The following is a 14,510-nucleotide window of genomic DNA, read 5'->3' on the forward strand; positions in this document are numbered from 1 at the left end:
AAACACAAAAGCTCAGCTAATAAGCTTAACCATGTAACATAGGCCATGAGTGCATGTTGCTCCCACGTAGAGTCTAACACCTTTGCATGGCTATCGTTTAACAAGCATAAATCTAACATAGAGGGTCGTCTAACCACATCAATTCATCTAACCAGCATAGCCAAGCACCTCATCTACTTCTGACTTGTCTACTTTGTCTTAGCTATTCTCAAGGCTCTACAACTATCATTTCTATGATAAAAATAAGTAAAAATAAATAGTCTAATCCTTTATTAAAATTGTCCAATGGAGCTCCACTTTATTCAAAACATAAGTCATCTCTCAACTAATTCAATAGAAGTCTAAATAATAACATGGAAAAAAGGATAAGAACATGAAAGGAGAGTTTATTTTATTGATGATATAAATAAAATAATTATATGATTAAAGTAGATCGATTTTTTTAGTTCATTCGTAATTGAATTCATTAAGTATCATAGGATTATTAGTCCAACACAATCTAATGGACCTCCAAAGTATTAGACGAATCTTTCCAAAATATCTTTTCAAAGTATACAAGTCTAGTAGTTCACATAGTAGACAAATCTGCTCATAAATCAATGATTCTAGGACACTTGACTTGTCATGAAAATCTTCAAAACCACTCTATTTCTTCATTAAGTTTATAATCTCATCTTTTCCTAGTCACTCAAAAATTCCCAAATCAAATTGCTAGCATCGTCAATATATCCATCATATCACTGTGTATTTATAAACGACTTATGAGCTTATTTATATTTCAAGTGCACAAAGTACATGTTAGAATGTTCAGGAAATGTTTATGTGCATTACATCAACCGTCAAAATTCAACTCATGGATGTTCTATTAAATTATCTAGTAAAGTTCAATAAACTAGACTCTATACTTTTTAATTAAATTCGTCTATCTAAAATGTATCTACCAAATTTTAATCCGTGATTTTAGTTGAAGCTCAATTAATCCCATTTAGATAAATTCTAGTTAAAATAATAGATTTAAACTCCACTAAAATGTAAGAAAGTCAAGAATAAGTGTTTTAAATATGATTGAAAATGTACTAATTACTGTAATAATGATGCAGACTTGTAAGCCTAGACTTTCTAACTAGCCTATTGTATGCATGTTCTAGTCATACAAATCGATACAAATCACTTGGATTTGTTCTAGTCATACACCAAACACGTACAAATATAAAGCTAAGACACTAATTTGAAATGCAAAATTAAAAAGAAAAGGTAAATGAGCAAGATTATGTGTGGTACCATATTTGTGAAAAATATTGTAATTTGCGCAAACCAATTATTAATTAAACAAAACACACACAAACATTAATTGAATCTTAAAGAAAAAAAAAGAAAAAAAAAACACAAATAAAAAGTAAAACTGGAGAGTTAAATTAAATTGAATTTCCTGATAACAATACCAAATTTGATGATTCAATCAAATTAAAAAAAGTCGATTGTCCACTATAAGTCAACATAAATTAAATATGGATAGAACTAATTAATCCAAAGTTACTCCTACGAATTTAATTATAATTTCAGCAAGCCAGAATTTGAAAAGTTGGAAGCTAAATTTTAGAAAAAAATCAGGAACTAAAATATCATTAACCAATAGTAACTCTTTTAGTTTAAAATACAATTATTTAATTTCAATTTGAACATGTAGACAGTAATATACATATAATAACAAAATTTATATTTAACAAAAAGGTAGAATCTTCAAAAATAATCTGTCTCAAATTATGTAGATATCACTATGTAAGTAGTGACAAGAGAACACGTAACAAAAAGGAATCTGACTCGTCTAAGCCATCCATGTTCAGCTATGTTCTAAGAAAAATCAACACTTTTATAACAGATCTAAATAATCTAAAGTAAACAATTGATATGTCATATAAATAATCTCAATCAATAATTGATATGTCATATAAATGTACGTAGCAGATAATGTGTTAGTTAACTTTGTTTATTTCAGAAGAGTCAAGTCCAACACATGTAAGCCAAATGAACAATATCCATAATAAAGGTGTCGAGTTTTAGAGAAGAAACAATGGAGATAAAGTTCCTTTGAAAGAGAGGTTGCCCTTTGTCATTAGAGAAATCAAAAGAAAATACAGGAAACAAGGGAAATTCTATTTGGCAAAAACATACAATATCCCAACCCTTCCATCATTCTCCCTGATCCTTCGCTACCACTTTGATCCTCTAATTGGAGAACACAGCTTTCATAGTCTAGTCAGGTACCGTGCTATGGCAGCAATGATAGCAAGAGGATTCTCCAAATGAGCAGCATGGCCACAGTTGGGAATCTCAACAACCTCATGTATAGCATTCCCATTTTCATGCTTACTCCCCAAGCCAGAGCACAACATTTTCATCATTTTCTGAGCAATATTTCTAAATTTTGTATCCTTTTCTCCATGAATGATAAGAAGAGGTACTCTACAATTTGGCAAATCTTCCCACATTGACCTGCTCTCTCAGGTAACGAGAAATTTTAAGTTAAATGATGACAGTGTATCATTCAAATATATAAATTAAGTGATGCAGATAATACAAATTAACGGTTCATATAATTGGCTTTATCTCACAACCATACATATATTCAATCCCTAAAATAGATGATTTTTCATTTTGCTATAGTATAATAAGCTTCTGTTATAATTGTGACTAGTTACATCTATCCCCGTTTGATAACTGTGTTATAGCCAGAAATAGTTACATTTGTTAGTTTGATAACGGTGTAGGCTGTTAGTTTTCAGTGATGAAAAAAAGTGTAGGCACTCAGCAATAATTATGGAACTACTATTCATGATTTAAAAAAAACAATACATTGGTATATAAAGGAAAAATGAAATCCTGATAAAAGGAAATAAATTTCCTAAATTAAAGAAAATAAATCTCCAGACATAAATACTCTAAATCTGGAACAAATTTACCAAATAAACTCTTAATTCCAATCCCTTAATTTAAAAAAAAGGCTCTAATACCATCTTAGTAAATGGATTTATGTCTAACTCAACCTCACAAACCAACTTGTAAGTTGAGGAATTGCATTCCATTTATATACTATAATTCAGCCTTATTCGTAGTCGATGTTGGATCTCAACAAACTTCCTCACACTAAGGAATAAACATCTTGAGGATATGATTAGATATTTGTGGGTGATCTAAAAAAAAAAGTCCGATAGTGGTGACTAATGGCCTCAAAGAACTTGATTAGGATAAGCTCTTAATGACTATAATACAATATGAAAAAACTGTAGGCACTAAGCAATAATTATGGAATTAATTTTCTTGTTCTAAAAAAAAGAATACATTGGTATTTAAAAGAAAAACGAAATCTTAATAAAGGGAAATAAATCTCCAGACTTAAAGACTCTAAATCTGGACCAAATCTACCAAATAAACTCCTAATTCCTTAATTATAGGGATTTCTTACAAAAAAAATCTATATTTATAATCCAATCAATCTTTATTTATTGTACACTAAATGTGCAAATTTACACCCATATTTCAACATTTACCCCTCAAATATAAAGGGGTATAAGTGTTTTCACCCTTGGTGTCGCTAGGTCTTACTGTCAAAATGGGTTAGAACACATGAGCCAACCTGGTCCACCATGGGTTCGAGTCAAGTTGGGTTGAAAATTTTTTTAAAATTTCGATATGAGCCAATTTTGAACTTAGCTCACCAAAAACCTGGCTCAACCAGGTTGAACCCGTGGTGAGTCAGGTTGGCTCACCAACCGACCTAATTTTTCTAATAAGTACTTTTTGTTGGGTTATTCATTTTAGAAAATATTGAAACAAAGGCTTGTGTGAAATTATTTTTCTATACTTAGTAACTCAATTTTTATGAAAAAACAAATTTGAATCGCTATGAAGCTACTAAAAGTTTTGTTGATAAGATTTTGTGATATCTTTGTGTGAATGAAATCTTATGTTTAGTTGATCATACATATAATTTAAGACCTTTCCCCTTTATCTAGATTTGAATTAGAAAATTTTCGTTATTTTTTTTAATTGAAAAAAAGAAGGGTGTTGCTCCCTCCACCACGCCAAGTGCTCCTGCACCTCTCCACTGTTTTCTTTTATTCCAAAAATACTCTACACCTACTCACTATTTTCTTTTATTCCAAAAATACCCTACACCTCCCCACTATCCTCAATAATCTTTCTCTCTCTGCATTAATGGAGCATTCATATGGCTCAGATTTGAACTTGTGATATATTGCAAAATATAAAATTCAGAGAAACTTCAATATTAGTGCTTCTACCACTTCCACTTTATAAACTTAAAAGTTAAATGCAAATACAAAATAATAAACATACTAATATTAATAGTAAATAATAATATATTATTATTATTATTATATACTAACTTTATAATAACGAAATAACTAAATAAATTACAAATCTTTAACAAATAACTTTTCTTTTATATTTTAAGTATTTAATAATATTTTTATATTATTTATCTAATAAATTAAATACTTTATTCAAGTTATTTGAGTCATGTAAATAATATTCAAGTTATTTTACATTTTGCAATATATCACAAGTTCAAATCTAAGCTATGTAAATGCTCCATTAATACCACCCTATATTTCCTCCACCTCCCCACATTATTTTAAATACAATTATATCCTTAAGTTAAAAAGATTTTTACTTTTATCCTATTTTAAATAATTTGAAACCCTAATTTTACTTTTCCAGCACCCACTCACGAAACTCTCTTCCCCTTTCCCCATTTTCATTTCACCTCCCCACCTCCCACACTTCCATTCCTTTTTCTTCCCAGTTTTTTTTTGGTTTGAAAGCTTCCATTGCCGCCGTGGTGTGAAGGAGCATCGCCGCCGTGGTGTGGAGGAAGATCAAGGAGCGTCCAGAGCATCAACCAGCGTGAGAAAGTACACATCAACGGAGGTGACATCCTTCAATGGATGTCCCCTAATAAAACAAACTCTAAAATAAAAAAAGTAACCTTTAAACGGAGGTGACATCTTCAACGGATGTCAACATCCGTTTAAGGTAAAACGGATGTCGACATCCGTTTTTCCTTAAACGGATGTTGACATCCGTTGAAGGATGTTGACATCCGTTGAAGGACGTTGACATCCGTTGAAGGACGTTGACATCTGTTGAAGGATGTCACCTCCGTTTAAAGGTTACGTTTTTTATTTTAGGGTTTTATTTCAAGGTTTATTCGAATACGAGGAAGCACGACACACATTGCACTACTCCACGCACTGCACCACGAGAGCGATACTGCACCACGAGAGCGATACTGCACCACGAGAGCGATACTGCACCACGAGAGTGATACTGCACCACGAGAGCGATACTGCACCACGAGAGAGAGACTGCTTGATAATTCTTTCCACCACCACCAACCTTTGCAACTTGTAGTATCTCACAACGACGAAAGAAAGAGAGGAAGAAATATAATGTTAAAATGAAAGAAAAGTATTTTACTCATGTACGGGACTAGAATAGGTTATCAGTGAAATAGGTTGTGAATGAGTAAAATTAAAAAATAATAACTCTAAAAATAAAATTTTACTGAGGGACAAAATAGTAAAGGGGAGGTGGAGGGAAAAAGGTGTGGTGGTGGAGGGAGCAACACCCTTAAGTGAGTCACTAAGCCAACCCGTTTAACCCACCAACCCGTGGTGGGCCGAGCCGAATTAATAAGTGAGTCCGGTTGGGTTGGCTCACTAATTGCAACCACTGATGTGTTCAAAGCACCTGCATCAGTTCAGGAAGTTATAAAAAGACAGAAATTGGGTTCAAGCATCGAGGTAAGCAACGGAGGCATTAGAAAGGAATTCAATTTGAAAGGTTGTTGATAAACCCAGACAAAATAGTTGTAGAATGTAGATCGCTATACACCACAAAATGTAACTTATTCAAGGCAAGACTAGTGGCAAAATGACACTCATAAACCTACGGGTTGGCTATGAGGAGAAATTTTGTCCTTGTGTAGCAAAAAATGAGTACAGAATGAATCACCTTCTCCCTAGCCGCTTACTTTGGATGGAACCTGCAGTAGTTTGATATTTAAACATAGAGACCTAGAAGAGGAAGTCCAAATGGAGATACCCCGAGTGAAGAAAATGAGGTGTGTAGTTCAAGAAGGTTTTGTATTACTTGTGCTTTATTTTCAACTACTGACCACAATTTTCTGGCTTTGTTTTCAGCCAACCGTGTGTTCATGCATTCACACACGGCTCCTTATGCTCTGTTTTGTTCTGTTCATGTGTAATGGTGTTCCTTTTTAACACGTACTCCACACTCCCCTAATAGCCCTTTATTTTGTTTCAACTGCATTTGTTTTCTGCCTGCATTGATGATATGTTATGTTTTTTTATTAACTCCATCATATCTGAATGGAGGGTACTTTTTGCATGGTGGGTACATTTTGAATGGTGGTCATGTATGTATAAACTATGCATACAACATATTCATGTTTTTATTAATTTCTGTGCAAAATTTAAAAAAACTTAAGACCTTGGTCTATGAATATGGTTTAGTTGCTCCAAACATCCTATAGATATTCAACTGGATGGGGAAGAAGACACTAATAGAAATAAATGAAGCAAAGGAATGAAAAAAAAAATAGTTAAGCTTAATTTGCTTACAGATGCCTTCCTATGCTTAATCCAGACAGCACCTGTGAAAGACTCTGCACGTCATCATGCTGCAAGCGACTAGCAATAATTCGACTGGAATGGGGATGACTTCGTAAGCTGTTTGATGATACAAAAGTAGGCTGAGACACTAATAGAGGGATTACATCATAATAGCATTAACATAAATCCCGCATAGTCTAAAGATTAGAACAGACAGGTTACCTTTTCCACAACTCTCCAGCATACCAGGAACTGACAAAAAGTTGTAAGCCATGTGTAATGACTGTGGATGCTCTAGAATCATCTTTAGCCGCACGAATTTTTCTTGATAATTTATCATTTAATCCAGGGCTTCCAGATATTAATATGGCACCCTTTATCTGCATGGTATATGCTCAAAGTGTTTACCAACGGTCATGAAAACATCAAAATGAAGTAAAGACATTGAATATAACCATTATACCTTGGTGCCAAATTTGAGAGCCATAAACAATGCAATCCTTGCGCCCATTGAGTACCCGACTAGTGTAACCTTTCCTGGAGCTATGTGGTGAATTAATTCATGCAATATATCAGCAACTGTCTCCAATGACAGCGATGGTTCATCACCAACACCCTCTAAGCCATGTAGTATTGATTTTCCATGACCAGGAAGGTCAACAGAAATGCACTTTGCTGATCCAGAAAAGGTCTTCATGATATTAATCCAGTCTTCACCAGTTCCAAGAAATCCATGAAGAAATACCAGCACGTTATCCTACATTTGCTAAATCATATCTATATAAGGGAGTCAAATTTTACTTTCATGAAAATACAAATAAAGATGGAGCATGTTACCCATATATGCAATAGATTTGCTTGTAAAGTAATGGAGACTAAATCTAAAATCTAGCCATAACGTTCTTCATTACAGTAATCATAACATTGGGATTCTATACTTACATTTGTTTGAAGGCCAGTCTCACGAACTTCAAAAGAACAAGATACATTGTTAAGCTCTATTCTACATTGGTACTGACGAACTTCCTCCTCAACAATAACATATGAGACAACTTTTTTGTTGACTTGAAAATCGCGGACAAATCGACTGGCATCTGCCACAGACGCTTCAACAAAACCACTTTTTGGATTACGACAAATAAAATGAGGATTTGGTGTTACATCTTCCTTAAGCCAACGGTAGGTTCCAAGACCATGTGCTATAGCAGGTGCTGCCACATTATCTAACACTTTGAATGTACCTAAACTCAGCATTTCAAGATAACTAGAAAACTGAGTATATGCAGAAAGACTAAGACTGCTTTCAAATGCAGCACTTACAACGACCATCTTCCCCATATGGTAGGCCCATTGAGCAATTAATGCCGCATTCTCAAATCCACCAACAACACTTGGTTTAATAACCTGAAAATTCATTGCAAAATTCTAAATAAAACAAAGAGTGATAATTTTATATTGACAAGATCATAAACTATTTTGCAATTCTGATAAGAATTTATAAACAGATATTCTGTTTCATCTAATCAAGAGACCAATCCAAATGGAGTCGTAATGATTGAACATATATATAGAAATGAAAAGAAAATGTCACAACTCTAGCTTGTTTTACGGTAAAATTTTATTTTCTCTGTTGAAAATCATCAAAAGGAATTACACATACGGCTGGAAAATAGGAAATCCAAATAAAAAATTTGCTCAATTAACAGTTTTCTACCCTAGAAAAAATGAAAAATATCTCAATAACAAAATCTGATATAATAATCTCAATCTTTCCTATTTATAATTAAGCATTTTTACTCATTTGTTCTAATCCTATAGTTTGAATAAAAGGGTAAAGAGTATATACATACACGTTGTAAAGAATAAAATATCTTTGAAGATCCAAAAGGTATTGTACTTTCTTTATTTCCCTATTTCTCATGATTTCCTTATTTTCTGTTATAGGGATAACTTTCCTCAATAATAGACAGATGGGAAAACGTAGTTAGTGTGGCAGAAATAATAAAAGATAGTCCTCTTTCAACTACACCATAGCAGAATTGCTTTGTTAATTTATATTGAATAAGAAAGAAATCAAATATATAGGATAAAATGCTCTCAATTTCTCAGAAAAGCAATATTACAGTTTGTTAATATAATTATATTTTGTATTTTCTGAAGACACCATAACAATACCTAAATGATGTAAACCTAGTCTGCCCTTATTATCTTAAGAAATTCTTATTTACTTACGACAGCAGCTATTGCTGGATGAGTAAACTTCACTAGCTTTTCCATGGGATTTTCTTGCATGTTATCTATGGTTTCATCTAGGGCAATAGATAAGCCACTTTCTTCACAAAACTTGAGAATATTATCTTCATCCTGAACAGGCTCCTGTAAAAGGGATATTTCAATCAAGTTATACACAAACATGCACCAACCAATAAATTGGTGGAAACCATATAAAGAAAAGCCGCAGAGTGAAAGCATAAACTACAAATAATGTCTTATTTTCTTTGTCTACCTCAATATACTGTAGGTTACAATCCTTAACCAAAGAGCTGAATTTCATAGCTTCTTCATAAGTCCAACTTCGATTAGCATCTGCACGGATGATAATCTTGCGACCAACTTTCTTTCTCACTTCTTGTATTATTGCTGCATCAAGCATTGGATCACCCCTGCGCGCTACCTGCATAGCAAGAGCACTATTAACCATTGTCCTTCACTGTTGGTCTATATAAAACGTAGTTGAGGGCTAATATGTGTAAGCAGCTTAAACTAAAGAATGAATACTAGATAACCTTCAGCTTAATTGCAGAAAATCCTTCCTCAATTAGTTTGGCGGCAACATTAGCAACTTCAGTTGGAGATCCATTTGAATCAATTAATGCACAAATCTGAACATTTAACGACGTTTCACAATTGTTGTTCTCATTTATTGAGGGATGGAGTATGTTCAGCATGTTGGAGCCTTTTGCATTAGCAATGGCATTGAGGATAGCCATTTCCAAACCACATCTTACACTTGGAAAAATAAAAGATGGCTGCATCAAAACAACAGCAATATCTTAAGTCAGTTTGTAACAAATTGATATTTTAATGTCATTAAAGAAGTTCCCCTATCATTGCAGCTGAAAGATTACAAGGCACAATATTGAAATATTTTATTGTGTATCTTTATTCTATAATGAATCTCTTTATACAAAATTGCTTTGATAGAGAAGAATTTGATACAACCTGAAGAAACTCATCAACAAAAACATCTAATCTTTTAGGTGTAGCTCCAATAGAGGTTTTTATTTGTACAATATCTCCAGCTGTTGCCTAAATAACAGATTAGACAGCTTACCATGATGCCCAACTCATGCCATATCCAATGTGAAAATGAACCCCTCAAGAGAGAGAGGAAGCAACTAACATCAACATGTTCCATAACATGGATAAGAAACCTAAGTTGATATTCAGCATCTACCAGATTTTCCCTGTGGATGCCAATAGGTGCAACCTGTTTGGTGCCAATAACATGAAGAAGTTTAAGAAAGTTTAAAAGAAACTAAGAAAATAGAACAAAGGAATTAGATAAAATAACCACAAAATGAAAGTTTTCAAACAATTGAAGATTGATGACCCGCAAACCACTCATTTCGTTAACACATATCAGGTTCCATTGTGGATAACACCCACTCTTGGCACGAGTGAACCACATGGTTAATAGATCTTGCAACTGTAGATGTTAATGTACTTTAATAACTGTGTAACTTACCCAACAAAACTTAATATAAAGTGAACTTGGTCAGCCCAAGATAAATATAAATTGTTTGTCATCCCATGTCCCAACAAGTTAAGAATACACAAACGTATTACAGATTTCATATTCAATGAGAATTCACTGCATTCAGTTTCATTTCAATGTAGTTACATTCTGTTTAGGTTTTCTGATTTAGTTATTTACAAGTTAGTTTTGTACCAAATGACGTAACTCAAGGATTCAAACTTGGACTTGGAAGTCTGATTTGAGTCTGTTAAAATAAAAGAGAGAGGCATAGCTTGAATTCCTAATCTGTGTAAAGCATGCATGGTTATGTATTTGTAAATAGGGAAATACAAGGAGATAAGTCTAAACCCGTTACATCTAATAAAATTCAATAGGAATAAAATTTGAAACTTCCTAAAATATCTCAGAACATTTTGTGGTCCTCCACATAAGATGACCTAAATAACACCTTTTATTTGTAAAAGTATTTTTCCGGTTGTTTTGACATTGAAAGCAGGGTGTTTAAAAACATGGTTCTCTCCCTATATTGGAATATGACATATTTCCCTATATTGGAATATGACATTTTTTAATGGGTTGTGGATCAAACTAGATCAGTACCAAAATTTGAAGATCTGCGAAAAAGAAGCCACCACACATGTTGAAGCCCTTGAGAGAGGAAGAACTTCAAATTTCTACATGGTTTGAATTGTGAATATCTAGTCCCAGCTCGAGATGTCTAATCTTTAGTGTGAGGGGGCGTGTTGGAGATGTTACATCCACTATAGATATAATCAAATTATAGTATATAAGTGTGTGTTTGCCTCACCTTATAAACCAGCAAACCAGCTTTGTGGAATTAAATTAGGTTAAAAGTCCACTTTCTAAGACTAACAATCCCTATCTTTTAGCAAAGCTATGAGCTTTAACTATGTAAATACATTCTATCTATATCTAATCAAATCGATAAAAAAATATCAATTACATAAATTAAGAGCCGAATAAAATTTGTTGAACACAGGGGAAAATAGGTTTGGGATTAATCTCCCTTGTGTATAAAATACACATATGGTATTATATTTATAATAAATGAAATATGGGCTAAGCCCAAAATACAAATAAAGAACAATAACAAAGTAACTGAAGATAAAAGATAAAGATAATATATATATCAAGATATCTAATAATCTAAGATATCTAAAACTCCCCCTCAAGCTGGTACATACAAATCCTGTACCAGGTTTCTTACAAATATAATTAATTTTCGGTCTTTGTATAAACTTAGTGAAAATTTCTGCTAACTATTCACTTGAGTTAACAAACTTAGTCTTGATGTCTCCAGATATAATCTTCTCTCGAATGAACTAACAATCAATCTCAATGTGTTTGGACCTCTCATGAAAGACAAAATTAGAACTAATATGAAGAGCAGTCTGATTGTAACATATAAGTGTCATTTGAGTGACATCTCCAAAGGTCCAAGAGAAGAACATTGAGTTAGGCCAACAAAATCGTGTGGTCGTCGTCTGAAATGGAACTCCGGCAACGTTGATGGCGACTGACAACAACTTTGACGGTGGTGGCGGTTGCAGTGGCAACAAAATTTTTTCTGAAAAAAACCTTTGGCTCTAGATACTATGTTGAACATAGTGAAAGATAGGTTTTGGATTAATTTCCTTTGTGTAGAAAATACACATAGGGTACTGTATTTATAATAAATAAAATATGGGCTAAACCCAAAATATAAATAAAGAATAATAATAAAGTAATTGATAAAAGATAGAGATAAATTATCTATCTAAAATATCTAATATTATAATATATCTAACAAAATTAAAAAGCATAAATCAATAAAAAGTAAGTTACAAGAGATGATATAAGATTAAACCAATACTAACCTCACCATAACCAACACTTCCATCTTCAAGCTCTAAGGATAGAATAAATCCTTCTTTGTAGAATTCCTTACAGCTATCAACCACAAATGCTGATGTTGGTGGAGCTTTAAGTGCAATTCTGCCACAGCACCATTTCATCCAATCCAAGGAAAAGAATTAATAGAAAGAAATATCAAAATAAATTAGCCATTAGAATTTATGTTATGGGAAAACTCACCTATATTTAGAACATTGTATTTTACGAATTTTGTATAAACAAAACTCATCATGTATAGAGCCTTCATTGAAAACCCATGAGAGATAATTGATGGTGCGTTGAACTGTTTGGAGTGCGAATTTCTTCAAAATGCTGAATCAAGATATGAAGCTGTTGGCAAAGAGTTGACAATCCATTAAGTCAAAATATTAAATAACCAAATGCCTATACAAACCTGTGAAAACTGGCATTGGCGTCAATGGAACTCTCAATTTCAATCATACAGTCCATTTGTTCATGTTGAGCTACACACAAAGCTTCCTTAAGTTCTTCTTTTGTTGTCACATGTAAATGTTTGATGCTGCACATGTATTATATTTTTCCTTAGCAAAAAATGTAGCATCCGTAAAGAAGAGACTGAATATCAAAACAATTGGAGAAAATGCTTAACTGCAACAAAAATACAATATCTAATGTATGTATATGTGTGTGTAGATAGATTATAACATTTCTGCCTGTAAGAGAGAACCAGCTCATACAACTATGCATTCTAGGCCTACTAATCTATTCAACTGTATATAGCAAAGCTTTTACCTTTTTTGCTTTAGATTTCAGCTTCCAGTCTCTTTCAATCAGTTGATATTGGCATATCAGTTACCTTATGGCTTCACTGAACCTCTATCAACATAGGGTCAGCACATTGTACTATTCAATTTTTCACATTTCAATCAAACTAAGAACTGTCTTTATACATTAGATGTTTTTGCATAACTTCTTTGCTCTAAAAGAAAAAAACATTAACATCTCAAGAGTGATGAACTAATCACACAATCCATTTGTCTCACTGAAAAAATACATTGGAAATACAGACATTTTCACTGCATGAGGAAAGTCAAGATGGAAGCATCAATCAATAAATACAAAGTTTGGCTTTTTACAAAGGGATTGTGACAGTTAAACCAATTACACCTCTCAAGGCACCCCAAGTTCCAAAATTAAACATAACTTCCCAACAAAAGGAACCTGCAATTCTAGAAATAAGCATAACTTCCCACCTCCAATAGTGTAGTTTGATCCTAGGGAACAGTTGAATTCTAAACCAAAAACGTCACTTCCACCTAAGATTAGCAAACCATCTAGCAAAACCGGTGTGCATATTGGAATTCTCCAACTCAAATGGCCCCATGTTTAATTTCACTCCAGATTCTCTATTGCGTTTTTTGGAGCTGTCATCAGCTAAGCATTAAAAATGCACTGATGTTGATATATTATAATTCTTTTTAATGTATTTTAAAAGATCAAGATCAGTGTCAATCAGTATATTTTAAAGGCACAGTAGAGAGACAACACAAAAGAACCCAATCCGGAATTCAAATTCGTTTAATTTCTACCTAACCAAAGTGAGGGCTCAAACTCATCAACCTCTGCAGTATTTCACAACAATTTCCCTCAACAGTACTGCATGTTCAGCATCCCAAAGAGTTATGTGCCAACCAACTTCGAGAAAGCACGTATTCCAGCCAAGATTACTGACGAAGTAGCTCAGACCTTATCAAACCCCACAACTAGACTGTAGATTTAACACAAAGCAATGGTTGCCCTTGCAAATCGTAGATGGAGAAAGCTTATTCTGTGACCTTAGCTCTGAACTCCACTAAATTCAAAACATCTTCCACCAAATAAGTTATTTTCATGAATTTGAATTTTGTACAATTTATGATTATTTCCCAATCCCTTACAGCCTCATATATAATCTTTCTTAAGTAAAACCTGTTTTTTTAGCATGCAAGAAAATTAATTATCTTAAAACCACTTTTCAGCACATTTACCTAAACAAAAACAAACTGTGATTATAATTAATTATAACAATAATTGATTGTACATATAATTGATTATTGAAGTAATCTAATTATTGAAGTTGTCCGAAACACACCCTTAGATTATATGGCACAAAGAAAATTAAAATATCAATGATAAAAAACATTTTCCACACAATTCAAGCCCAAAGTTAAGAATCATAC

General features: G+C 33.0%; 1 protein-coding gene across 6 annotated transcripts in view; it reads right to left on the reverse strand.

Moving 5' to 3' along the window:
* Positions 1 to 1,966: 1,966 nt before the first annotated feature.
* LOC108334153 (protein PHYLLO, chloroplastic) overlaps positions 1,967 to 14,510 on the reverse strand; it is a 30,084-nt gene continuing 17,540 nt past the window's right edge. For 4 of the 6 annotated variants that reach the window (XM_017569818.2, XM_017569820.2, XM_052870723.1 and 1 more), the window contains 12 exons: positions 12,725 to 12,850; positions 12,511 to 12,642; positions 12,294 to 12,411; positions 9,991 to 10,146; positions 9,443 to 9,685; positions 9,163 to 9,330; positions 8,889 to 9,032; positions 7,599 to 8,060; positions 7,120 to 7,413; positions 6,879 to 7,036; positions 6,666 to 6,773; positions 1,967 to 2,493 (listed from right to left, as the gene is read on the reverse strand). In XM_017569818.2, the coding sequence (XP_017425307.1) occupies positions 2,247 to 2,493; positions 6,666 to 6,773; positions 6,879 to 7,036; positions 7,120 to 7,413; positions 7,599 to 8,060; positions 8,889 to 9,032; positions 9,163 to 9,330; positions 9,443 to 9,685; positions 9,991 to 10,146; positions 12,294 to 12,411; positions 12,511 to 12,642; positions 12,725 to 12,850 (2,356 nt within the window). In that variant the 3' untranslated portion in view covers positions 1,967 to 2,246. Of the gene's footprint in view, positions 2,494 to 6,665; positions 6,774 to 6,878; positions 7,037 to 7,119; positions 7,423 to 7,598; positions 8,061 to 8,888; positions 9,033 to 9,162; positions 9,331 to 9,442; positions 9,686 to 9,990; positions 10,147 to 12,293; positions 12,412 to 12,510; positions 12,643 to 12,724; positions 12,851 to 14,510 lie in introns of those variants that run through there. The other 2 variants (XM_052870722.1, XM_017569819.2) reach the window with 2 other exon arrangements.

This window comes from Vigna angularis, chromosome 11, assembly GCF_016808095.1.
Source record: "Vigna angularis cultivar LongXiaoDou No.4 chromosome 11, ASM1680809v1, whole genome shotgun sequence".
Taxonomy (NCBI): Eukaryota; Viridiplantae; Streptophyta; class Magnoliopsida; order Fabales; family Fabaceae; genus Vigna; species Vigna angularis.